At 39.2% G+C, this 27,523-nt stretch overlaps 1 protein-coding gene across 4 annotated transcripts; it reads right to left on the bottom strand.

The window, feature by feature from the left end:
* Positions 1 to 2,857: 2,857 nt before the first annotated feature.
* LOC145626616 (uncharacterized) lies at positions 2,858 to 6,665 on the bottom strand. 4 transcript variants are annotated; one of them, XM_081679079.1, is made up of 12 exons: positions 6,299 to 6,665; positions 5,840 to 5,918; positions 5,714 to 5,761; positions 4,759 to 5,636; positions 4,544 to 4,684; positions 4,396 to 4,470; positions 4,078 to 4,294; positions 3,933 to 3,981; positions 3,799 to 3,852; positions 3,599 to 3,709; positions 3,363 to 3,507; positions 2,858 to 3,277 (listed from the first exon to the last, which is right to left on the bottom strand). In XM_081679079.1, exons 4-7 carry the CDS (start codon positions 5,449 to 5,451, stop codon positions 4,190 to 4,192), a joined length of 1,014 nt encoding a protein of 337 aa, XP_081535205.1. In that variant the 5' UTR covers positions 5,452 to 5,636; positions 5,714 to 5,761; positions 5,840 to 5,918; positions 6,299 to 6,665; the 3' UTR covers positions 2,858 to 3,277; positions 3,363 to 3,507; positions 3,599 to 3,709; positions 3,799 to 3,852; positions 3,933 to 3,981; positions 4,078 to 4,189. The 4 variants fall into 4 exon arrangements, with proteins under 4 accessions (XP_081535205.1, XP_081535204.1, XP_081535206.1 ...); XM_081679078.1 differs by having other exon boundaries at positions 5,840 to 6,665; XM_081679080.1 differs by lacking the exon at positions 3,363 to 3,507 and having other exon boundaries at positions 2,858 to 3,281; positions 5,840 to 6,665.
* Positions 6,666 to 27,523: the final 20,858 nt, after the last annotated feature.

The raw sequence follows: 27,523 nt of genomic DNA, 5'->3' as shown, positions 1-27,523 counted from the left end.
ACTCCTATCACATTCCTTCATATTAGTACTACCCATTATTGTTAGTGAATACTTTAATAATTAATTTGTTAGTGTAAATTAGTCCATTATTACTATAGCAATTTTTGGTGCAACAAGCCACACCATGTGGTAGGAGTTTCTCGACAATTTTTTTTTTGTGGGTCGGTCACTTAAGGTTTTCAGTCAGGGTTACTCGATCAGGGGTTACTTCAGTTTTTAAGGAAAGGGTTACTTGAGTTACTCGGTCAGGACTTACCTCAGTTTTTAAGTCAGGAGTTACTCGGTTTACTTGGTCAAAGGTTAGTTCAGTTACTCGATTAGGGGTTACTTGAGGGGGTTCAGAAAAGGGTTACACGAGTGTTTTCTCAGTTAACGGTTACTCAGTCAGGGGTTACACAAGTTTCTCAATCAGGGCTAACCCCTGACCGAGAAACTCGAGTAACCCCTGGCCAAGAAACTCAAGTTACCCCGAAAACTTATGTATTTTTTTAGCACAATGCTTAGACAAAATATGTACAGGTAGATAAGACATAAGGGTACTTAGCTTCAATACTTCATAATGATTATAATGACTTTCCTTTATTCATTTTTAATCAATAAAATAACAATATAAAAAATGAAAAGGAATTAAATAGCAGCAATAAAATAATTTTCATATCACATAACGTAAAAAATATATCGACCATTATTGTGGTGAATGGTGAATAGAATTTTAATAATTAATTTGTTAATGTATATAATGTATATATGTCGATTTTTACTAATAGAATTATTTTTGTTTCGTTTTTATGAAATTAAAATTTTGAATAATTTGTTAATATAATATCTCAATTTTAAACCGTGCATCGCACGGGAACTATACTAGTTTATAACTAAAACTAAAGAACATTTTCAAATTTTAAATAAATTATTACATAAAAATTAACTTTCTAGGAAGCTTCTAAAGTTTCCGCGGCTATCATCGAGTCAAATATTTAAATAAAGATGCACGGTTTTTATCTGAAAATCACATGTATTAAGGTTATTTGTTTTTTTTTTTTTTTTTTTTTTTTTTTTGTAATTACACAATTCGATATGTTGTTTAAATTGTTCTATTGATTAATAATTAAAATAATTCATTGAACATTTTTACCAAATAAGCTCGAGTTGAAGTAAGAGATAATCTTGTCAGGCATTACTTCCGGTTTTTTGATATTAATCTACTCTGTTGGGCATCGAACCCAATGGATCAACTCTAATCAGATTATCTCCCGCCCCCGCAATATTTTATTTCACTCCTACTATTTTCAGAGAACTATCTCTATTATTTATATACATGTAGCACTACATCTAAGCTTCAACATATCCTATTGAACATTACTTCTTGTCCTCCAATATATAATTGTCCATTCACTATTACCTCTTTTCCATTACCTCTTGTCCTCCAATTTATAATTGTCTAAAAAGTATAATGACAAAGAAGAAATTATCCATACCAGCAACTTCCATTAAGCCTTTGCACAAAAAAATATCAACAAACGACTTATCATTACTACCATGCTCCAAAATTATTAAAACACATTCTCTCAAGATGGTAAACCCTTGTACTCCGGATCATTGTGTGAAACTGAATTTTCGTAAGGGCGTCCTAGGGGTGATAAAAAGCCCTGTTATGTCCTCCAACGGCCATATAAGGGTGTTGTTACTAAACGCAGCTTCAGCTGCCCAAATAATAGCCGGGAATAGGAAGAAGGTCGGAGACATCGTCGTCATCACACCATCAAATAAGGTGAGACCTGCTCACTTACCGGACTTATCTGATCTTGCTTTAGTACCAAAAACCGTAAAGTACTTTGTGAGATGGGTAATCTCTACCCAAGGAGGAAAACACGGGTATGGTTACTAACACGTGTTGCCGGCCGCTATTAACAACATCGTTGATCCTTCTTCTAACATACCAACTGCTGTCGAAAGTTGTGTCTTGTCTGTCGGGAACCACCTCATGACGATCCCGAGTTACCGAAATGATTTCAAGCTAGTTACTCTTGAGTATCCAAAGGTTGTATCCAAGTTAACCATGCGTAGTACTACTAAGTCTTCAAACAAGTTTGATGGAAAGGAAATTGAGGTTGAACTTGAAGTTGTCGCTAATAAAAACATTAGTTGGTGGAGCGGAACTTTCACAAAGGGTTTAAGGTATATGATCTGGAATTGTCGTGACATGGGAAGGGACTCTTTCCTCCCACTTCTTAGGTTTGCAATTCAGATGCATATGCCTCACATAATAATTTTAACTGAAACACGCGTCTCTGTTCACATGGCCCGCCTGATCTGTGCATCTTTAAAGCATTTTGCACTGTATGGAATTTCAACAAATGAAAGTGAAGGGGGATATGCATTGCTATCCTTTTCGAGGGAAGTGACTATGAAGTTGCTAAGCTCATTTTCTAATCAATACTGCTGGTATTTCAATCTCGATCAGGAGGGTAACCAAATCTAGCTACCTAAGTATCTGTAATATATGAGCTTATGTTAGTAGCTAATTAAGTATCTGTAATATATGAGCTTATGTTAGTAGCTAATTAAGTATCTGTAATATATGAGCTTATGTTAGTAGCTAATTAAGTATCTGTAATATATGATCCCATGTTTGTATCACTTTTCCTAGCAAATTAAGTAATTAAAGTCAGCCTTTGTATGTGAACAATTAGCCACGCCACATCTGATCCTATTTCGGCCCAAACTTGGGTGTTACATACTAGTCATGCAAGGCCCAAAACAATAAGGGCCCAAAACATTAATCCATAGACTTTAAACCATAGAACAGTAATGGGCCTCTAGGCCCACACTAACACTACATCACCGCACTGAATAAAAATTGCTAATAATTCCAAATCTACTAACATACCAGAGTCAAGGGCCTCTCAGGGCCCAATTAAAAGAGGCCTCAAGTGCCAGTAATCCATTACACTTTAACCCACACACACACCCAATTCGTTTTACAATAGTACACTACACCTACGAGAGGTGATTATTAAACGCCAATTATAGTACATGTAACAAATTTCCTCTTCGAATTTTCTACAGCTCCGACTAACATCATTATTTGTTTCTCATTATTTGTTTTCACAACAACAAATGTGTCACTACTAGGGATTCATCTTATCTTATTTGCTTTGAGATGAACAACTTGTGATGCACTTGAAGTCCTTCGTGATGATCACATTCCTGATGTTGTTGGCGACTGAAACCCCCTTCATTACAGTATGGAATGCTTGGAATAAGTGTTCTACATTTGCTACCTGAATAAAGTCATCTCTTGTAATTAATTAATGGAAATCCTGACTTCTAAATCACTAACAAGTAACCTTTGTGATCAACACTTGCCCGCTTGTTCACCTTGTGTAAGGTTGATGAGGAAGTCAACGAGTTTGTGTATATAACCGAAATATCTTGTACATTACCATATTTTACAAATACACAAACGGAAGAAAATGAAGGATAGCAATGTGCTGAAGATTTATCAACCTAATCATGCACACATATTTTGTAAATACATTTATGATTTTACTGCTCAGAAAATAAGGAGTACGAAAACCTAAAATTCTGTACAACTTACCTCCGATACAATAGCCATGTAAGCACAACATGGACTACCCACAAAGCAATCTACGCACCCTCTTGACATAGGATCTGCGCCAATTGTGCCAGGAAACATCATGAACTCTCCCTGGATGCAGATAGAGTCAGTGACAACTACTATGCATTTGTATAGTTACATGTACATTCAACACATAATATACAAATTTAACAACTAACCAACAATGACGACAAGAAGCAGGGACCTGGTGCGTCAGGAGATTGCCTGGCCACCTGTTGTGTGACAAGTAACAAATTTAGCCATTATAGGTGTACACAAGTAAAACACAAATCATACTAAGTTGTATACTAACCCATGATGTAATTCGTAGCAATGTGTTCAAAGCATCATCCGATAAGCACCTATTACCACCCAACACTTCAGTCTATCTATTCAAACTCCTTATAAATTGAAAAATCAAAATATTAATAACAATTACTCAACAAAAAATCAAGTACCTTTTCATCACATCCATGCGAAACCGTATCAAATCAAAATTTGAATTTCCACCCGTATTGTTGTTACCAGATAAGATGATAGTCTTGTTGTCATCACACTCTCCCTGGTTACTCATATCAGCAGTTGAGTTACATAAACTTTCTTCGTTTTTGACTTACGCAATCGTGCTGCCTTACTTCTAAAACACACACTCACACAGCAGCTTCTGCAGCTTCTCTGTACAGTTACATGTATGATACTCAACGAAAATTACAAAAAATACAAAGGCATACCCCATACTAAAAAATCAATATACTACAGAGTTCAAAGCTAACCACCTCAGTTGTCCCCCCAGGTCCATTTGTATCCCTAGCTTCGGTAGGATGAGTTTCACCGTAAGCCACATCCAAAGTCTACATAATACAACACATTAAAAGTATCATCAACACTATTAGCAATTAGTTGTGCCGTAAGTCAAAAACATACCCCAAGCTGTCCAAAGTCTCTCCCATTCGGGACTCGATCTTCACTAATAGCCATCCGAATCTCTTCCATGTTCCACACCTCCAACCTAGGGAAATAGCCCCAATTAACAGGATGTCTATTAAGACGATCCAAGTACAAAACCTGTACCAAACATTTTAGGTGGTCAGTATAAAAGGGGTGACACACATACCACAATGGTGAAAACACACACATACCACAATGAATATGAGGCAACTAGCACAGCCACTTGAAAATCCAACAGAATAAAACCGACGTGCAAACATCGCCACACTATACATGAGTTTTTGTAACACTAAGCTGCACCAGTCATAGTCAGCAGCTCTTGCAGCACACGTTAGTGAAGGAACAAGATCAGTAGCCAATCTTGAAGATTGATTAGGGCATAACAACATTTCAAGAGACAACAACAAGAAAACAGTCTTGAACTCCTCAGCCTGATATTCCTCCCATTCCCCCTCCACTCGAGCAATCACATCAACATTCACTTGAATACCCTCGAATGTGTACTCACAACCAGTTCTACTGCACTTGCTATTCCATGTTTTGCCATATCTCTCCATAATCCTATTCACCTTTTGCCAAGTATCATTATCCATTGTTTGGTATGTAGGAACAGGTAACCCTCCATTGGGAATACCAAGGACCCAATGAACCTGGTTTTGAGAAAGCTTGTACACTCTACCATCTTGGGCTGTGAGAGTACAATTGAAGGGATCTATACGAGTCATCAACCAATAAGCCAACTGTCTTGGAAGGTTCATATCACCTCCAAATTTTAACAGACCACCAAAACCCATCTCCCCGACCCACCGCTTACGTCTCTCGTCAAAACTTTTGCATATTCTACCAAACGACTCTAGCCGACAGCTAGTATTAGCCGGCTGCATAAATTACAAATCGAATATCAACATACTCTATATTCAAAGTATATATACGTCTGTCATCAAAACATTTTGGCAATCACGCCTAAAACATAATACATACAAGCACTTACCCTACTTCTACTCTTCAAATGCTGCAACAACACTTCACCTTTCCTTTTGACTTCCCCTCCAACAGTTAAGGAATCATCCTACAAGATAATGCACCTAGGTAAGGCCAATATCTTTATGCAATTACACTTAACCAAGATAAATTCTTTAGATTTACCTTGAATATGGCCGGAGAAAGCTTCTTCATGTGAGGTGCAATTGAATCCTAAGTAGAGTAACAAATGATGAAATTGTAAGTAGAGTACTTTTCAGCATTTTAGTGTTGAATTTAAGATAATCCTACCTCAGACTCAGTTCGATTAATGTTGATTTTATGCTTCCTGCTACTGCTTCCCATTGATTACAAATATTGCCAAATGTAGCTGAACCAAGCAACACAAATTAAGCTGAATCGAGCCTCCTTTACACAATCATCATAGAATGACTGGTATATATACAACTCCAATGTTATGGCTATTCCAGTCCCCCCGAAAGTGAATGCATAAAAATGAACATAAATAGCAGTAAATGCATAAACATGAACATAAATAGCAGTATGGCAAGTAATATGTACATCTAGGGTTTCCGCAATTTCAAGTTATAATCCTAATACACCAATTCCTCAATCAAAACACAAATATTGCTGAAATTTAGGAAATTTAAACAACTAATTTAGCAGTAAAACACAAATATTGCAGAAATTTAGCATTCTAACATCATAATCTGATGATTCTAATCTCATAGTAAAGACGAGCTAACATACCTTTGTTAGGTGAACTCCCCAATTTCAACCCGTAACCTAGAATTGCACCGAGATCTTAAATGACCCCAACTTCAATTGACCACCGCTGTCGGAATTACCACTTGATTCTAAGCATTGGTGAAAGGGACCTCATAATAATGTTTCCTACTGTTGCTGGTAGTTGAAATTCCCGATAGAACTAATTAATTTGGGAAGGAATTAATTGGAAAATAGCCACCAATTTCGGATTTCAATTGGAATTAAGAAAATTGCCACCAATTTCGTAATTCAACTCGGAATTCAACTCGGCCGCAAGCTCCAGGTGAGAGCAATTCAATTTGTTGTGAATAGAATGGGATAGTTTGCAAAACGGGTTTTTTTTTCAAATCAACACGTGATTGAGTGAAGAGAAGACAGACGTTTATCTGCAGTTAACGTCTATAAATTAGTAGACCATTGTACCCTTACTGCTAGTCTAGAAAAGACGCTTGTAACCCCATATTAACGTTGCTCGTTAATATCGCATATTAACGAGTATTTTCTCGGGGGGGGGGGGGGGGAGGAAAAGTGGAGGGGAATCAGGGGTGTATAAATAAAATATTAAAATGTGGGTAAATTAGGGAAAATTTGGTAAGAGGGTATTTTTTTAATTCACAAATTTTTATATGTATTTAATCACATCGTGTCGCTAATTATTTTGTACGGAGTATTTACTTGATTAAGGGTTGCTTATTTAGGGTTACTCGGTCAGTTATAGGTTACTTTCACACAAAAACGCACTAACTGATTGGGTAAATTTAGAATAAATAGCCTCTGACCGATTGAGTAACCCCGGAATAGGTAATCTCGTGAAAAAGCGCTAACAAATGGAGTAACCCTAGAATAATTAAACCCTACCACACGGTACGGTCAACCACACAAAAAAAAAGCATTGTTTTTTCCATTTCGAAATTATTAATGCACTTCTTTCCCTAGCTCGTTTCAAAAGATTGACAAGTTTGATTTTTTTTTTTTAAGAAACCCAAATTTCATTTTTTCATATTGATGAACATAATTGTATCTCAAAATGGCACACTTGTAAATAAAAGCAACTTTTAAATTATTTTTTTTGTACTTTTTCGCAGTTTACCTTTGTACTCCATTAAACTGGGTCGACTCCATGCTTGAATGCTTGACATTGTCTGGCAACTCGTCATCCTCTATCTTCTTCAACCTCCTTTGCCTTTCTGGTGATTTATTGCCGAATTAAATGAAAAACCTTAAAAAAAACATGAATTTACCTATTTTAAAGCATGATAAACTATTCAAGTATTTATATGCAGAGTACTAATTGATTGTCGTTTTCTTGGCAATGATTAAAATACAAAATTAAATATGTATTGACATAATGTTTAGGTATTATTGATATAATGTTTCATAGCATCAACTTTCATAATTTTTTTTTTTACTAAAAAATAACCGAACCCAACGCAAATCACCAACCACCAGGTTGCTGTCGTTCAATCAAATCATACGCAAATCGAAACCCTTGTCTTTCTTTTTTTTGGGGATTATTTTTGTTTTTTCTTAGTATTATTTGGGGATGTAAATCTAGATTGTGGTTCAATGTGTTTGATTTTGCAGGTGGTGGAAGGAAGGCGTGCTGCTGCCGCTACCTTCTTGTCGCACGAACTATTGGGTGCAAACTACAGCGCCCAATAGTTTGTGTATATAATCATACATATTTAAGGTCAAACTAGTGCATTGCATTGACATATGCGTCAAGTGTGATTGTGTCAATTATTAAAGAGCAGAGGAAGTATCCGAGTAATCCATTTTTCTTTTCTAGCATTGGGTGGTGTTTAATAAATGGCTTGATTGACTTCTAATTAATCAAAAAATTTATTGGTAAAAAAAAAGTTGTATTTGGTCAACTAAACATAACAAGTGTTTAATAACTACCTTGTACTCTGTATTTTTTTGGTTGCCTAAAAATACACAGCTAAACTAAGTTTTTGAGATTTACTAATAGTTGGTTCGTGGAGGCGGATGCAATGGTGCATCCGCTCCAAAATAAAAAAAAAAAAAAAAAAAAAAGGCGTAATGAACATTCAGATATATACTAATGAACATGGTCATATAAAATAACATAGTAGTCATTTATAATGTACATGGACATATACATAAAAGAACAAAGTGTTCATTTGTAATGTACATCAGTTTTTATGCAACAATTTTGTATATTATTTTTTTTAAAAGAAATTTTGTATAATGAAATAGATAAATAGTACTATAATTAATTTTTCTGACCATACATTAATTACAAATCATTTCCATTTTTTTTACCAAAAGTTCACTTTCTCTCTCCAAACAAAACTTCAAACCCATTCAAATTCCTCAAACCTCAAACAAAATTTCAAGAAATTCGAAATTTTGAGCCCAAAATTGTTCAAGATGACAAATAAAAACGAAAGGTAAGACCAAATTCGACATTTATACTTGTTTATTTGACATTCATACTTGTTTATTTTGAGTTTGAGTGTTTGTTTTTTTATAAATTTGATTGAAAATTTTAATATTTGATTTTATTGAAAATTAATTGAGATTTTGATATAATTTTGTTGTTGCAATGAGAAATAAAATGAAATTCTTGAAGAAGATCAACCGATTAATATATTTTGGAAGAGGAAAGCAAGCAAATAGACAAATTTAGAAAAAGTTGTAGATCCAAATAATACAATGTACATTAAAAGTAAAATGTTCTTTTTTCATATACTTATATGATGCAAATAATACAATGTACATATAAAACATGTAACCATATTATAACATATATGTTCATTAGAATATAATACGATGTACATTATAATACAGTAAAATGTAAATTTTCATATACATACATGATCATTTATACCAAATGTACATTTACTATATGAATAATGTTCTTTAATATTATCATGTTCTTTACTAATATTACAAATGTTATTTAGATTTACAAAAAAAAAACATATAAAACTGGATGTTCTTTATAAAATAGCTATATGTTCTTTACAAAACAACTATATGTTCTTTACTGAATAGCTAAATGTTCATTCCGCCTTTTTTTTTAAAGAACACTTGATGCACCAATGGTGCATCCGCCTCCACAGAAAAAATTTCAGAGGTTTACTTACTCTTCATCCTCAAATTAACTTTCTATCCTTGTCATGATCATTTTTCTCATTTGCTACTTATTTATTTTACCTCGTACTTCTAAAAAGCCAATGTTGCTTTTTTAGCATTTATTACGAGGAAATCCAAGTTAATATCTGATAGAAACAAGGGATGTTTATATCAGGGTAAATTTGTCTTTTTGCGTGTAAAAGTAAGGGTAATGTTGTCAACATTTATTGGACGGTCTTACGCTGTTACATGGGCGCTAAGAGGAGAAAGGTAACCATGGTTAGTTGTTGTCTCAGCTTCTCCTACCCAATTGATTTCTTTCAGCGACAGTGCGACACGTAGCGTCTTCTTCTTCAATTTAACTGTACATTCTTCAATTCAGGGTAAATTCTTGTTCTTCAATTTTAATAATCTGTTTCATAAAATTATCTACAAATAATAATTCATCACAACCTCTAAAATCACTTTTTCTCTCTCCTTGCGGCTGCCATAGTACTCCATTGAAGCAACCTTGAGTTTTCTCTCTCTCTCCCCGCCATTGTACCCCATTGAAGCAGCTTTTGAGTGTCCTCCCCACCATCGAATTTTGTCAAATACCCAGTTAATTATCGAATTTCAGTTTCACAATTTAGTATTATTCGTTGATCATAGAATTTCAATTTCTAAATCTAGCAACTTCAATGGAGGAGGGAAATCACAAGAAAACGAAAAACGCCTATCCTTTAGGGTTAACCATACCCTTAATTTCTCCCGTATTCTTAGGGTTTTTCGTTAAATATAGCGGCGAAGCCACGAATTGGCTGCCGGAAAAGATGGGTTAAGGTTGGTGTTAGTTGTGGTTAAGGACCTTTAGCTTGGAATTTCAATGACGAACCACTTGCTTCTGGCCTTCCTTCCCTTTTCAAAGGAGGTGCTGGTTGTGGTGCTTGGTTTAAGGTTTGCCTCCTTGTTAAAGTTGCTTGTGTTTCATGGTGCAATGGTGGGTACTTGTGAGGGAGGAGAGAGAAAATCAATGGAAAGTTAAAGAAGAAGACACAACTCACCTTCAGTTACCTTGGGTTAAGCTTGGTTAAGGTAGACGGAAGTACACTAACGGAGTGAAGTGCACTTTTTGAATCAAAAGTGCTGGACGTCAGAACTTTTGTGGGACAAAATAATATTTTATTGCTCAGCGCGAAATTCAACACCATTTATTTAGGGCTTGTTTGGCATCATTTTTGGTTTTTAGTTTCCTATTTTTTTGAAAATAAAACCAAAAACAGAAAACAAGAAAAATGTGTTTCCACTTTTTTGTTGTCAGTTTTCAAAATTATTATGATTTTAATAAGTTTAAATAATTTTTTATTCATTATGTGACATATATCATATATTTTTATACAACAAAAAACCAAAAAACAGAAAACCACAGCAATGCTAAACGAACCCTTACAAATCTGCCACGGAGATAAACAATTGTCGTTTCTAACGGATATCAATCTGGGCCTGCTCATTTATTACTCACATAATAAAGAGAAAGAGGCTTTATATTACGGAGGGAGTACTTCATAATTGAATTGATTACAAATATCTTCTTTATAGTTTATTACTCCGTAATTCGTATATTATTACTCCGCATCCTCTCAAAAATAGATAGTACTTCGTATATGTATTCTTCCTAATGAAGTTTGTTTAATTTGTATATCATAACCCTTAGATATATGATCAATGAAATACACTTCAATGAGATCAATATGAGGACTTTCACAATCTCACACTAACAAATCAAATAATACAGAATAATGTTTATTGAAGTTTTGAAGTAATTTTGAAATGTAACTTTGAACAAAGCCTTTATTATTCTGATTTCTAAGCAAAGTGAATCATCTTTTATCCCTTGTTCAAAGGTTATTACTTTACTTTGGTGACTTATTTAAAATAAGTCAAGTTCATAATAGATTTCTGAAAAAAGAGGTTTGTTGGTAATAATTTAGCAACAGCCACGACCGCCGAAAAAAATAAAGAAAAATTAAGGGAATTTTATTTCGCTGTTAGGAACAATATTTTACCTTATTATAATGCAAGTAAAGTACTTCGTAATTATTAAATGCAAGTTTAATGAGTCACCTTAAGCAAATTAACAAAGAGTTCTGGAATACAAATTAAGGGAATTTTATTTCGCTGTTAGGAACAATTTAATTATTAATCAATTAATTAATTACTAAATATTAATAATATCATCAACAGTCAACCAAAGAGGCAAAATATGTTGTGTGATTCCATTTTACATCATAAGGATGGGTACGTGACATGACTTTGTTTCTATGTATTTACTTTTTGCTTAATAATTTGATATTTTCACAATGTATTGCATCCATGGACAAGTAGACAGTACAACTACTTATTCCCTATGTTTTTATTTTTTTTTTTTGTTTTTGTTTTTTTTTTTTTTTATTTTTTTTTTTTGCATCAGTTTGACCGGCATATTTGACGAGACGTAACTTTGATCATTAATATCTTTGATTGTTTATTAATAAAAATTGTACGAAGTAACAAAATTATATAATGAAACTAGACATTATGACTAATTTAATGATATATTATATAATACGAAGTAACATTTATTTATTTTATAGAGGTGAAAAAATTAAGTTATCCATGGTATGTGAATAGTGCAGAAATTAAAGTGATGTATTAAAAAAAAAAACCCGATTAGACACCTTAGTAATTTCACTTAACTTACTAACTTCAGCTCATTTCAAACATTAAAATAACCTTCATATTATTCTGTTGTCAAAATTGAAGATGAAGAACCTTACTAGACTAGGAAGCTTACATCTTGAAGAACCATAGTTGACATAGAATAAAAATTTTAACAAGCTTCAAAGCAATTAGGTTTTTTGTGTTTCTATACTTGAATTTATTTATTTTGTTACTAATGAGCCTAGATTTGATGTATGATCCAATTCTACTTTGGAGCATGTGTTTCACATATTTCCAGTTGAAAGACGTGATGAGATTGTAAAAAGAATGCACTTTGACACCTTCCTGATCTTATTCAATTAATCACACTATTTTATCAACAAAAGTAACGTATAATGCAAGCTTTTCGTTGGATTAGTCTTAAGATTCGAATCATTCGATCATGATGAAAGTGACAATAACAAAATATAGAGGGTTCATCAGCAAATTAAATATAACCTTAGCTTGCCTTTCTTGGACAATCTAAAAAACTATACATGTCTTTATAAGTAGCTACAATATAGTTGGTCAATAAGGTAATGAACTACTATTTTCATTTTTTCATAGTTAGCTAATACGTTAAATGACCAACTCTAGGATTATGTTTTATAATCTATCACGCCCCCTCACACGAGAGCCCGTTGGACTTGAAGTGTGAATGCAGTATGCTGGGCACTCTTCATACCCAAGACTTAATATTCCACTTAAAGGTGGGGGGAGGGGGTGGATGAGATTTGAACCGATGATCTCTATGTCACGTTGGTTATGATACTATGTTAAATGACCAACTAAATCAAAAGTTTAAACTGATGATTAAGGCTTAGAATTATGTTTTATATTCTATCATAATTGTTTTGGGTGTTTTTGTCCCTTGGGAGAGTTACGTCACGAAGTCTGATCCGGCTGAGCTGTACCTGCAAAATAACGGAGACTTCGGGTGGTTGGAGCTCCGCCTCCGACGGTCAAGTTAGTAACTTGAAACGGAATAAAGAGAACGGAAATTTAGGTGGGTATCTGCTCGGATTCCAAGCTCAGGTCTTTCTCTGATGTAAGAGAATAAAGGTGTAATAAATGATTCAATGTTCCCCAGAATGGGGGAATATCTCCCTATTTATAGGGTCGTTGGAGAATGTGCCCCTATCTAGGTCATTTGACCTAGATTTTTGTGGGCTGCGCCGTTTTACGGCGCTCCTAGGGATTTGGGCCCTTGAAGGCCGCCATTTCAGAGGCATATCTGAGGGCGCCATGTGTCAAGAGGATGTTGAGCCACATGGGCCATCCTGAGCTCGACACGTGGCGACCTCTCATTGGTCCACGTGTCTAGGGTAAAAATACCCTAAACATTTGCCCCTCACAGGTCGCACGTGCATATCACGTGGGGCCTGTGACACGTGTCCACCCTTCACAGGTGAACAGTAACGGGTAAAATTTTTGAATTTCAAATCAAAAAATTTCCCCCTACTTTCACTTTCTATAAATAGAAAGTTACCCCCTCCTTTTTACACCTTACGTTCACATTGACTTTTTAGAGAGAGAAAAAGAGAGATTCTAGAGAGAGATTTCTCTGCTCCCGCCTGCATCACAGCGAGTTTCAAGTTTCCGAGTGCTAGCAGTACATCACCCGGTTCACCGGCTGCAGCGGTTTTCAGATTTCCAGAGTAAAAGCAAGGTAACCGCCTGTACCATTTTAGCTTTTCTCCCTTTCAATTTGTATACCATTTTTCCGCCTGTATACCCGGCTTTTTTAAGAGAATATAAATGAGTTCCCAATCCACCCACTCGGCACTGCCTAGGACACTCAGCCGATCCCCCGAAACGGCTGAGTCTAGAACAGGGGGTGCCTCTTCTGGACTGTCGGAACCAATATGCTCATCTCCGAATTCCTCCCTCTCTGTGTCTGTGCAGGACACAATGGCCAGAACGAAACAGACGGCCAGGCGGTCTAAAAGTCGGCGCACTATGAGAGTGCCAGCCGATGAGGTTTTCCCGGAAGGGGAACAGAGGGATTGGGAGGAGAGCGGATCTGACGAAGAGGCTCCCTCTACCTCCGGGAGCTCTGGAATAAGAGAGGTAGACGGCGAGGGAGCCGCCTCCTCTAATGAAGCCGGCGGTGCTGAGGCCGGCCAAGGATCAAGAGCCGAATCTTCCGGCTCCGACCAGGGTGATTTTGCGGCTGACTATCAGCAGCCGCCCAAGGTTGCTGACAATCCCAACCCCAAGAAGACCCGGATGCTGCCGAGTAACATTGCCCTTCTTAATAGCGGGTTCAGGGACTTTAAAGAGAAACATCCCTTTGGAAGGGGTAGGGAGGTTATTGTCCCTCCGGCTGATGCTGTGATGGCCTGGAGTGACGACATTGACCATGCAGATGATTACTTCATCTGCTACGAGGCGGTTATCGAAGCCGGCCTCCGGTTCCCCCTCCACCTCGGGATTAGGAAAATCCTCAAGGGGTATGATCTGGGGGTTTGGCAGCTCACCCCTAACTCGTGGGTGAATATCTTAAGTTACATCGCCGCCTGCGAGTTTCAGAACTTAAACCCTAGTTTCTCTGCCTTCGCTCACATGCACTATTTGAGCAAGGCTCCAGGCGGCCATGGGGCATGGTATACTCTGACTACCTTGCCCCAATACTTAATGACATTGGACAAAGTGTCCAAATGGTCCGGGTGGAAGGACAAGTTTTATTTGATTTCCTCCCCCACCCTAAGACACAACCGGACACTGCGTCGGTACAATACTGAACCGGCTCTCCTTGGACGTAAATGCCCTCTCCCGACACTATCTACTAAGGCCCAGGAGCAAATCATGGAGCCGGGATTCTTTGAAACGACAACTGAGCCCATGGGAGATGGGACTCATATTATTGTACCCAAAAACTGGATCCCCCATCCGGACTTCTTCAAGGACGAGTGCTTCTTGTCCGCCTGCGGGCTAAGTACCATGTTTCCAAGGGGTAGAATTCTCTTCATCCGGAATGATTGTTATTTTATTTTAATTGCGTACTTGCCTTAATTTTCTCTAACTTTAAATTCTTGTTTTTGCAGACGAAGCCTTGAGGATGGTTGACCAGGATAAAACTCCGGCTAAGTCCGCGGCGCTGCTGCGCAAGGAGGCGGCACTTGCCAAAAAAGCAGCCGTCGAGGCTAAGGATTCGAAGAAAGGCGGGGTAAGTCCGCCTGACTTTATGTGTTTGCATTTTTTTTTTATATACCGGTTGGGTATACTTAAATTTTGCTTCTCTCTCAGGAGTCCGTCAAGAGAATTCCACGATCATTCTCCAAGATGCTCAAAAGGAAAGGAGATGATCTGGAAAAGACTCCGGCTGCGAAAGCCGCCAGGAAGGATCCCCCCCAGAAACAAACATCTGCCCAATCCGGTCGTCCAACGACTGGGGGCAAATCCCCTGCTGTTCTGAAAAAACTAAGCGAAAGCTCAGAACAGCAGAAAGCGTCGGATGTCTCTACGGCATCGAAGGGTGGCGAGCCACTTGAGGTTGCAGGCGGTGCGACAACCACTGGGGAGGAGAGTAAGCCGGAGACCCATCCGGAAGCTCAAGGTAAGGAACGAACTGAAATACCTTGGCCACTTGATTTTATGAGAGTCAAGACCAAGGCTGATCCTTCAAAGGGGTCAGTCAGCAGCCGGCAACATATGAATGCCGACTACGCTGCTTCTATCTCACAAAGCACTACTTTGATGCAGATCTAACTTCTGACCAGCCGGATCTTGCAAGCTTCGCAAAGCGGATGGTGAGGACCCTCACCCGGTCTGAGAAGAACTCCATACCTGATCTGCAGGTCGTGGACTTCGACTGGATCTCTGGCTGAGGTAAAAAATTCCTTTACCCTGATATCTTTTATCTTTAATTTGGCTAAGTAACTCACAAACCGGCTGTTATTGTCTCAGGCTATGGTGAGAGTGGACAGTCTCCGGGGCTCCTTCAGGCGGAAGCAAGAAGAGGTAAATGACGCCAAACGGAGGGCCCTAGAAAACCTCAACTTTGCTGAACATTCTGATTATATGTGTAATTTAAAGATTAAAGCAGTAGAGTTGAAACAGGAGGAGCTGATCCGGAGTTTGACGGCTGCAAACGATGAAGCTAACAGCCGGGCTGATGACCTTGACAAGAAGCTGAAAGATGCCAAATCAGATCTCAAGGCATTGGAAGATGCTGACAAGGAGAATGCCCAACTCCGGATAGACAATGACCGCCTAAAGGTCGAGCTCATGAATCTGCGCAACAAGCAGTCGGATGAGCTGGCCCAGGAGCAGACCCGACTGACTGAGGAGAATGAACGGGACAACTTGGCCCGGCTGAAGATCGCCTGGGGCCTCCTTTACCCAGAAATAGACTTTGAGGTCTATAAGCTGAGGTATGATTATGCCACTGCGGTGTATGATGCCCAGCAACTAGGTGATGCTCCACCGCCTCGCTTCAAAGACTGGGCTGCTGAGCAGGGATATGAAGTCTCTGATGATGAGGAGCCGGCGACGGATGATCATCACGAGGGCCAAGCCAGCCAGACTCAGCCGGAGAAGACTCCACCTCAGCTTTAGGCGGGCCTCCCCAATCTCTGCGGAAGTATGCCAACCATTTTATTTACCGGCTTGTATGCCGTGTATTGTTGTATCTTTACCAACTAAGGAGTTGGGTTAACATTTTATCTCTTTCTTTCTTCACCGGATGTGTCCGGTTAACACTTATTCTGGCCTTTGTGCCATTTTGAATATTAATGAAGTATTCCGACTCAGTCGGTTTTTGTATATGCTTGTGTTTCAAATTTTTGATTTTGAATTTTGCATTATGTTTGCAATTCGTTAATATTTTGCCTAACTTAAAAAAGCATGCGGCAGGTTGCAGTCCGGGTGCTCTTGTGGTATGACCGTTTCCTTGATGGTACTTGCAGTAGGATTTGGGATCCCATCTTGGAGATCGCTTTTCTGGTGTTGGATCCTCTGTTGGACCAATAGGTTTGATTAGTCCTTGATCATAGAGGCGATCAAAAGTAGCATCGTAGGTCATTCCTATGGGTCTGAATTCTCTTTTAGGTTTACCCTTTGGACAAGGAAGTTCATCATATTTCTTGTGAAGTTCGTTCACAACTTTGAGAGTTTCACGTAATAGTTGCGATGTCTCCCTCATAAACAGTGTGAGCAATTGTATGTCTTTCTTGTTTGCTGGTTCTGGAAGGTTATCTCCGACATCGAAAAAGATCTCTTCTTTTCCTTCTTCGACATTAGTCGCTTTGACAGGCTTAATGAGAGATGAGGGGTCAACTTCGCTTTCTTCATCGGAGATAGCCAAAGTATGAGCTAGAGGTGCATTGTCAATACTTGGCTTCGTACTGGCAGGGGGCAACGGCAGCTTGTTATTGTCAATTAGGTCTTGGATAGCTTCCTTGAGCTTCCAACAGCTTTCAGTAGAATGGCCCCTACCTTGGTGATATTTGCAATGTGCATTGGGGTTCCAGTTAGGCGATCTCTTCTCAACTGGCGGATCCCCGAATGGTCCAATAGGAGTTATAAGACCTTTTGCATTTAATCTATAAAATGCGGTGTCATAACTCATGCCAATAGGAGTGAAGTTCCTCCTAAATGGTTTCTTTTGTCCTTGATTGTTCATGGCGAGGACTTCTCCTAGATTAAAGGTGCTAACATTATTTGAGTGGGCAGTTTTGGAAGAAGAAGGATTGTCGTTCTTCTTTCCTTTCCAGCCACTGTTGGAATTATTGTTGGCAGCTTTAGATTTAACCAAGTCATCTTCAATATTGATCCCAATATCATAAACGACCTTAAAAGTATGAAGGTTATTTTGATATTTAAGATGTTTGGAATATTTTTCTTGGAGGTTTTTAATGAACATTCTCACGGACACTTTTATCACTTGGTACCTGGATCATTTTAGCTGAGGTTTCTCTCCACTTGTTAAAGAAAGCAGTGAAGCCTTCATTGTCTTTCTGTTTGAGGATTTCAAGTTCTCTATGGTCAGTTTCGACTTGAATGTTGCATTTGTACCTATCAACGAAAGCGTTTGCTATGGATTCCCAGGTAGAGGTCTTTTCTTTTTCGAGAGAAAAGAACCATTGTTGGCAAACGGTCTCGAGAGATAGTGAGAACAGAGAAGGGAAGACTTTCTTATCGATACCCTTGATACTCATTATTGTTTCAAATGCTCTTAAATGGAAGTAAGGGTTGTCAATTGCCCTAAATTTTGGGATGTCGTTGGCGCTAAACTTCTGCGGAAGAAGATCTTTATCCACCGAGACCCCTTGGGATGTGAGTTCTTGAAACTTGTAGTCGCTGGACAACTTGCTTAGGCTCTCTTGCATGAGGTCCATTTGTTGTTGTTTCACGGGATCATCGATCTTAAGTGCGAGAAGCTTCAGTGTCTCGGTTACAGTAGCCAGTTGATTCTTGAGGTCATTGACTTCTTCTTGAGTTGCCATTATGACTCTTGCTTTCCTCTTGCGGGCTATAGGTTTGTTGAAAAGTTGGACTTGTACGAAGAGGTTATCTTTGATTAATCGTCCTTCCTTTCTTGACCACGCGCTGTAAATTAAGCCAATTTGCGTTTTAATTACTTGACTCGAATCAACTTGACTTTACGGTTTATTTTATTTTATTTTTAAAAAAATATACATATTTTTAGGGAACTAAGTATATGTTATTTATTGGAGGATTAATATCCGACTTACCCCCTTAAAAAAAATGACGGAAAAAAAAGCGCGCACACAAGACTCTCTTAATCATGGTCAAACATGTGTGTTGGTGTGTGCATTGAGTGTAAGTGACATGTTTGGACTCTTGTGTAAGACCATGGGACTTAGTGCCTAAACTCAAACATTGATTCAATTAAGCATTATTGTCAGCAAAATTAACCGAATTAAACAGAAAACTGATTAATTAGACATTAAGTGATGACTCGACAAATAATCCGAACTGTCGGCCAAGCGACAGGACTGGCGTCACACTATGGTGGTTGGAGCCAGACATTTTAGTTAATGTCTGGCGCTACACACTACAATGTGGCGCTACAGCTCAGACTTTGGCACCAATATTGGAGCTTCGGTCTGGGACTGTTTTCAGTATTATTAGTCAACTGGGGTATGCCTAAAGTCGTACTAGGTCAATTTCGATTAAAAAAAAAGACTTTATTGACTCAAATTAATTAATTAATTAATTAATTAGGCAAAGTTCTTTAAGTCATTAATTTTAGTCTCAACACAAATCAACAAACGGTTAAGAGAAACATAGAATATATATGCACAACAAATAATGCACAATTAGTCAAGTAGGCACAATATGATGCAATGAGTTTGCAACCTAATCATGGCTCTAGTTCTCTAAAGTTCGGGATATGGTTTAGTCAAATAAGGTCCATGGTTAATTGTCCGGATGCACCGCGCGGAAGCCTAACCGTGAAGGGTTGGCGCGAGTGGATGGGACACCGCGAGTTTTAGAAAAAAACTCGCTTCCATGGTTTGGTGAATTCAACATCTCGGATGTACCCTTTGTTGCCAGGAGCGTTCAATCGGGTAGATGAAGCATGAATTCCCAGAGGGTTATGTCCATATGTAGAACACATATGGGTTTCAGAAAAGTGAGAAAAAATTCAATCAGGAAGCAGGATCGAGCAAACAATACGAAAAACCGGTCGAAATTAGAACGCATATTTTTGGCTCGGTATTGGGGGAAATTGGCGCCAGCAAACAGAGACTGGCGCCAACTTTTAACTGTAGCGCCTGGCGCCAATACTGGCGTCTGGCGCTACGGCTAAAAGTTTGGCGCCAAGCTCTAGCCCCTGACGCTACTTCCCACATGCCTCAGCAGCTTTCTGTGCTCGATAGAATCTTCCAGTTTCGCGCGGTGTTATTTCAGTCCTAGTTGTGAAAGACATTTCTCAAATTTCCTACGTGTAAAATCCTATGTTTTTGACTCATTACGGATGGTCTTTCCAATGAGAACCTTTTTATGCATATGACAATAATGTTAATCAAAATTACGCACATGAAATACTTAGAACTTTTCGAGTCTCATCCACTCATTCTAGATCATTGCCGAAACAAATTCAGGAATTAAAATAGAAATCCTCCCCAGTGGAGTCGCCAAAAAACTGTAGGGAATAGTTTCAAGCCTTTAAAATCCCACTAGCTTGAACCCCACTGTGATCATACACTAAAGTACGGTGGCGTCCAAAAGGGAAGAAGATAGAGCAAAAGAGTCGCCAACAAGTTTTTAAGGAACTTGTAAACCGTTCACGAGGTGAAGGTTACACCCCTTAATGATCCAAGAGATCGTCAACTCCATAAGGTCATGAACCAAATAAGGGTTCGGGGATGATGGTACAAATCCAACCTAAAAGAGATTGAATATGCCCTAATAATAGGCCTCTACTTTATTCTGCTCGTATTCATGTGCGCTTTCTGACTAACATGCAATCAATAGGATTACCCTAAACTTGTTTAATCTATGTTGGTTGAATTTAATGCACAAATAAATCTATTATTGGCGATCACTTGAATTATAATCACATTAACCCTAAAAAGATTATTAATTATCTTATTAAGCGTGATTGCAAATACAAATTCCCTTTAAACATGCATAAAAGGTGATCAAGCAATAAAAAATAAATAATGTATCAAGCAACATAATCAATAACAATCAATATCATGAATAATAATTATAAATAAAATAATCATGACAATCACAAATCATAATTAAAATAATAATAACAACAATATTCATAATCATGTTAAAGCATAACAAAAATAGCAAGATCCTAGGCATGATACTAACAAGATTAATAACAAACCCTAGCATGTCACTAAGCAATAAAAATCAAATCTTTAGCCCTAACATGATACTAACAATCATAAATATTAGGAAGAATATAGGAAGCATCGTACTTTTAATCATACTTGATATTAAAGTTACCCTCGACATGATACTAGGAATCAAAATAACAATCTAAGCATGATTTCTACATCATAATATCAATTAAAACAATAAAGTACTTACTTGGATGCCTCGTACCTCTTTCTAATAACAAAATACACACGTTAGTAACTTCAAGGAAAATAATAATCAAAGCAATTAAATTAAATAATTGAAAGAGAGATTTGTGACCAAACCCTCAGAAATTAAAACCTTTCACGCCTAGGGCGAAGGCAACTTCGAATATGGCTAGGTGTTTCTAGATCTTGTGAATGCGGAATTTTGTATGAAAAAGCAAGAAAGAAAAGAATACTAAAGAATTAATGTTTATTAAAAGCTAATTAAAAATAATTGTTGATGAGAATTCGTGAATGAAAACCCGTGAATGAAGAGAGTTGATGAAAACTTAAGAATGAGGAGAATTGGTGAATGAAAACGAAGTTTTGAATACGATATTTATAGAGAAAATCAGCCAAAAAAGATAATTTAACAAAACAGAGTCTGAAGATCACAAAACAGCATTGGCGCCAACCCTGGCTAGCTGGCGCCAGGCACCAGTGGCTAGCGCCAGGCGCCAATGGCTAGCGCCTGGCGCCAAGGCCTGGGGTTGGACGCCAGTCTTAATTCCAACGCGTTTTCGAAAATCTGATAAATTTACCGTACTGGAAGATAAAATAATATAATTTCTTCGAAAATGCTATTTGATCTTGATTAAAACTCTGAAAAGTCCTAATTGAATTAGGAATGAAAAGAACCTTCTAGAAGATTTTAGAAGACTAAAACCATTCCTAATTGCATTAGGAATGATAAATCATATTAGGCCCTCCCCTAGATCATTGGGCCGTACATAAAGCTCAAACCGGGCCCAGTTTAGTAAATTGGCCATAACTTCCTCAATATTCATCGGAATTGGGCTTATAATATATCGTTGGAAAGGTCTTTGCAAGCCCCATCCAACTACACCACTATTGGACCCATATCATGGACCAACCAAACTGGATTGGCTATTTTCTTAAAATAAAGTTTTCCAAAACAGGGAGAAAAGAAAAGAAATAAAAACTTTCCGCAACACTAGACCTTTCCACACTTTCGTTTCATTCGATTATGATTCGACGTGAAAGGCACTCATCATTGGGTTTGGTTTTGGGGAGACACAAATGGGTGTCTACACCAGGCGGACATGCAGTTATAATATTCAACCAAACTAAGTATCAAACTTAGCAGGTTAAACACAGGGTTCGTCTGGGTATTGCCCCGGCGGACGAACAATAAAAATGGCAAAATAATTCTGCAAACAAAGCCTGAATTTTCATTAATTGACTTACTGTTTATAAAAATTACACATTCTCAGAAGTAGTACTTTTTTAGATTGTCTACATTCCAAGTTCTAGGCAGGCGGCGACCGTCCGGAGTTTCCAGACGGTAGGTGTCGTTCCTGACTTCTTCATAAATCCGGTAGGGGCCTTCCCAATTAGGGGTTAGCTTCCCAGCCTCATTGGCCCTACCGGTTGCCTCCATTTTTCGTAACACAAAGTCATCCACTTTCAGGGGACGCTTGTGCACTTTCTTGTTATAGGCTCTGGTCATCCTCAGACGGTATATCTCATGGCACAGGGCAGCATTGCCCCTACGTTCCGGGAGGGAGTCCAATGTAAGCCGCATGGCCTCCCAATTTGCAGTAGGCTCTGAGAGTCGGCTCATAATGCTCAATAGGCAAGACGGCTTCAGCACCGTATACCATAAGAAATGGGGTTTCTCTGGTTGCCCCTTTAGCAGTAGTCCGGATGGCCCATAGGACATGAATTAATTCTTCTGCCCATAAACCACCGGCCCGTTCAATTTTCTTTTTTATGCCGTCTGAGATGAGTTTGTTGAAGGCTTCAACTTGGCCGTTTTCTTGGGGTCGGCCGACTGATGCAAAACAATGTGAGATACCCTGATCTCTCAACCAAGTCTTGAGCTGGGGGGTCTCAAACTGAGGGCCATTATCAAACACCATAGACATAGGTACCCCAAATCGGGTGATGATGTTCTTCCAGATGAAGGAGATGACATCATTTGTCTTGATGTTCTTAACCGGCTCAGCTTCTACCCATTTAGTGAAATAATCCACAGCCACCAAAATGTAGCGCTTTCTGCCTGGTGCAGGCGTATATGGACCCAAGATATCCATGCCCCATTTGGCAAATGGGACTGGGTTGTGGATTGCCGTCAGATCAGTAGCCGGGCGGCGAATCAGTGGGCCAAACCTTTGGCACTTGTCGCATCTTTTGACTAACTCTTTTGCGTCTGCTTCAAGAGTAGGCCAAAAGTATTGTCGCCTGGCTCTGACGGCTAGAGACCTGCCGCCTATATGAGAGGCGCAGTATCCGGCATGCAATTCTTCGAGAATTTCTTTCCCCTTTTCTGGGGTAACACACTTCAATAAAGCTTTGAGGAAACCTGCCTTGAAGAGTTCTCCATTTCTCAACTCGAAGTTTGCTGCTCGCTTTTTCAAGACGGCTGCCTCCTGTGATGAATCAAGAAGCGTGTCGTCTGCTAAATATGCCCGGATGCCATCCATCCAGGTAGAGCTTTGGTCTAAGGTTCCAATGGGCTCTTCATGTATGCTTCTCTTTTCAAGAACTTCCCAAAAGACCGACCGAGGAGTATCACAGCAGGCGGAAGAAGCCAATTTAGACAATGCATCCGCCTGGTTGTTATCTGACCTAGGCACTTGATTTAGACGAAATTCCTCAAGTGCCCCAGTCTCTTCTTTAACTGCCTGAAGATATTTGATCATAGCCGGATGCGTTGCCTCATATGCTCCCTCTTACTGGCTAACGACCAATTGTGAATCAGAATAGGCGTCAATTTTAGTTGCCCCTGCTGCCTTACACATGCGGATTCCGGCTAGCAGGGCTTCATATTCCGCCTCGTTATTTGAGGCTTGAAACTTAAACCGCAGTGCATATTCAAATTTGTCCCCCTCAGGGGACTCATATATAATTCCTGCACCGCAGCTGTTCTTTGTTGAGCTTCCGTCTACATACACTTTCCAAACCTGGTCAACATTATCCGGTTGCACCGGTCGTGTCATTTCAATAATGAAGTCGGCAAACGCCTGACCTTTCACTGCCTTTCTAGGTTCAAAAGTGATTTCAAGACTTTGCATTTCAATAGCCCATTTCAACATTCTACCGGATGACTCCAAAGTAGACATTGGCCGCTTGAGGGGCTGGTCGGTGTAGATTACCACCGGATGAGCCAGGAAGTAAGGTTTCAATTTCTTGAAAGCCATATACAGGGCAAGGCCAAAATTTTCTACCATGGGGTACCAGAGCTCAGCATTTTTTAAGACATGGCTAATGAAATAGACCGGAAGCTGAACACCGTCTCTCTCAGTAAGGAGAACGGCACTGAGGGCATGATCTGAGACGGCTAAGTACATGTATAACACCTCCCTAGGCAGTGGACTAACGAGTCTTGGCAAAGAGTGGAGGTGTTCTTTCAGCCGTTGAAAGGCCGCCTCAGCCTCATCCCCCCATTCAAATCTGGTCTTCTTCCTGATTGCTTGGAAGAAGTAAAGGCATTTATCACCTGACCGGCTGAGGAATCTCCCCAGGGCAGCCAAGCAACCGGTTAGTCTCTGTGCTTCCTTGACAGTACGGGGTGACTTCATGTCAATCACCGCCTGTATCTTCTTAGGGTTAGCCTCTATCCCCCTTTGATCAATCAGGAATTCGAGAAACTTCCCAGACTCAACACCAAAGACGCATTTCTTAGGATTCAACATGACCTTATGCCGCCTGAGTGTGGTGAAGGTTTCTCGGAGATCAGCAAGGTGATCCGCCTGCTGTTTGGATTTGACTATCATGTCATCAATATATGCCTCTACATTCCTCCCAATTTGATTAATAAAGACAGTATTAATCATCCGTTGGAACGTAGCCGGCGCATTTTTCAAACCAAACGGCATCACCGTGTAACAGAATAGCCCCTGATTAGTGACGAAGGTCGTCTTTTCTTGATCTTTTTTCCACAGGTGTATCTGATGGAAGCCGGAATAGGCATCCATAAAACTCATCAAGGCATGCCCGGCTGTTGAATCGACCAGACTGTCGATCTTAGGAAGCGGATAACTGTCCTTGGGACATGCCTTGTTGCGATCTGTGTAATCAACACACATCCGCCAGGTACCATTCGGCTTCTTTACAAGCACAACATTCGCCACCCAGTCGGGGAAATTACATGGCCGAATGAACCCAGCATCCAACAGCTTTTTTACTTCGGCAGCTGCCGCCTGACTTCTTTCCTCGCCGTGATTTCTTTTCTTTTGCCGGATGGGCTTCTTTTTAGGGTCCACGGCGAGTTTGTGGACAGCAAGATCCGGGCTGACGCCTGGCATCTCTTCCACTTCAAAGGCAAAAATGTCTTTGAATTCTTTCAGCAGAAGGTGCAAGTCTGCACCTAACTTAGCAAAGGAAACCGTCCCAACCTTCACGGTACGCTCCGGACGGCTGTCGTCCAGAGGTATGTCAACATGTTCACCAGCCGGTTGGGGACGGAGCTCATCTGACCGTTCACCGGTCAGTGATTGCTATTTTTTCTCCTTCTTCACCTCCACCAGCATAGATGCCTTTCTTTTCTTTCCGGCGGCTGGTGGGGCAGGCGCTGGGTCAGCATCCTTGACATTGTCAAGGTCTATTGGTTCCTGGCCGCCTGGGGTTATAGTGTCTCTGACGGCTGATAGATAGCACTCTCGGGCCGTCTTTTGATCCCCATTCAGGGAACCAATAGTGCCATCATCCCTCCCATACTTGATGAGCATGAGAGATGGGATGATTATTGCCTTGGCTACGTTGAGGGTTGGCCTGCCAAGGATAATGTTGTAGGCAGTCAACTCCTCAACGACCAAGAATCTGATGACAATATGTCGTCCTTGGCCCTTCTCTCCCAGCCGGATGGGTAAGTCAATTCTTCCGGCTGGGTAGACCATCCTACCCCCAAAACCAACCAAGGGGTGGGTGACCGGATGCATGCTGCTGTAGGTGTCGCTCGAAGTGCGCCTACGTTAAAAGCATGTGGTGAATATGCTTGGCACTCATAGGAAGTGGGAATTGACATTACGATTAGGGACAACGATTAGGGACAAATAAAGTAGGGAGCCGCCAACAAGTTTTTAAGGAACTTGTAAACCGTTCACGGATCATAAAAGGCAACCACGATAAGGGACAACGAAGGCAACAACGATTGACCCGTGAAGGTTACACCCCATTCATAATCCATGAGATTACTAACTCCATATGGTTCGGAACCACGAAAGGAGGATCGGGGATGATGGTACGAAGTGAGTCATGGAGTCACATTCGCCCGTATTGGCCTCTACTCGATTCTTATATTGAAAAGTATTCCTGCGATCTCAAAGGCATACAAACAAAATATTCAATTTGCTCCAAACTATTATTTAACTAAATTGGTTTAAGATTAATGCACACATAATTCTAAAAATTTGGTGATCACTTCAATTAATAATAAGATTAAAAGGGATCCTAAACCGGTTGTCCAAATTATCTTATTAGTCGTGATTTTCAATTACATATTCCCTTTAAACATGCAATATGGTGATCAATAAATATAATAGAACCAACATTAACATAAAAACCAATTTAATCATAATTCCAACAACATAAAAATCATTAGAAAAATAATAATAATAAAAAGAGCGTGATCCTTACTTTGAATCTGTTTGTTTGCAACTACAAAATAATAAACGAGTTAGTAACTTCAAGGAAATAATAAAACAATAACTAAATTAAATTAAATAAAATAAGGTTGATTTTGGGGCCAAACCCTCAAACGATTCTACCTTTCACGCCTTGGCTTAAGGACAGAACCTCGAGTAAAATATGGACTCCTTTGAGTGCTTGAAGAAGGAATTTTGAAGTGAAAAGGGGTAGGCTAGTGTTTAGGTTAATAGCATAGAAGAGAGAAAATAAGAATAATAGAATTCTGGTTGCCCCGTACATCAGAAATGAGGGGGTATTTATAGGGAAAATGTGCTGAGGGAGCACACGGAACCCTAAAATGATAAAAACCCTAAAAAAGTATCCCGTGACACGGTCAGACTGTACCGTGACACGGTCAGACTGTACCGTCAAACGATACCAGTTCCCGTGACACGGTCAGTTTTGGAGTGACACGGGAAATTTTCAGAAAACGGAACGGAAAACGCGTTAAGGGTTTACGCGGAAAGGACACGGAACATCCCGTGTCACGGCAGACCTCCCGTGTCACGGGAAGTCCCACCGTCAGACGTGAAGGGTTCCCGTGACGCGGTCAGGCTGTACCGTGACACGGTCAGTTCCAGTCCATTTTTCTGTCTAAATTCATTTTTAACCCTAATTTCTTTCGGCTTTTTAAGTGTCGATTGATAATTTCGGGCTTTTTTCTGACTTTTATTATTCGGAC

This window comes from Chenopodium album, chromosome 4 (genome assembly GCF_948465745.1).
Source record: "Chenopodium album chromosome 4, dcCheAlbu1.1, whole genome shotgun sequence".
In the NCBI taxonomy this organism is placed as follows: domain Eukaryota; kingdom Viridiplantae; phylum Streptophyta; class Magnoliopsida; order Caryophyllales; family Amaranthaceae; genus Chenopodium; species Chenopodium album.
Note: the sequence above shows the minus strand (reverse complement) of the source record. Positions and strands in the feature narration are given on the sequence as shown.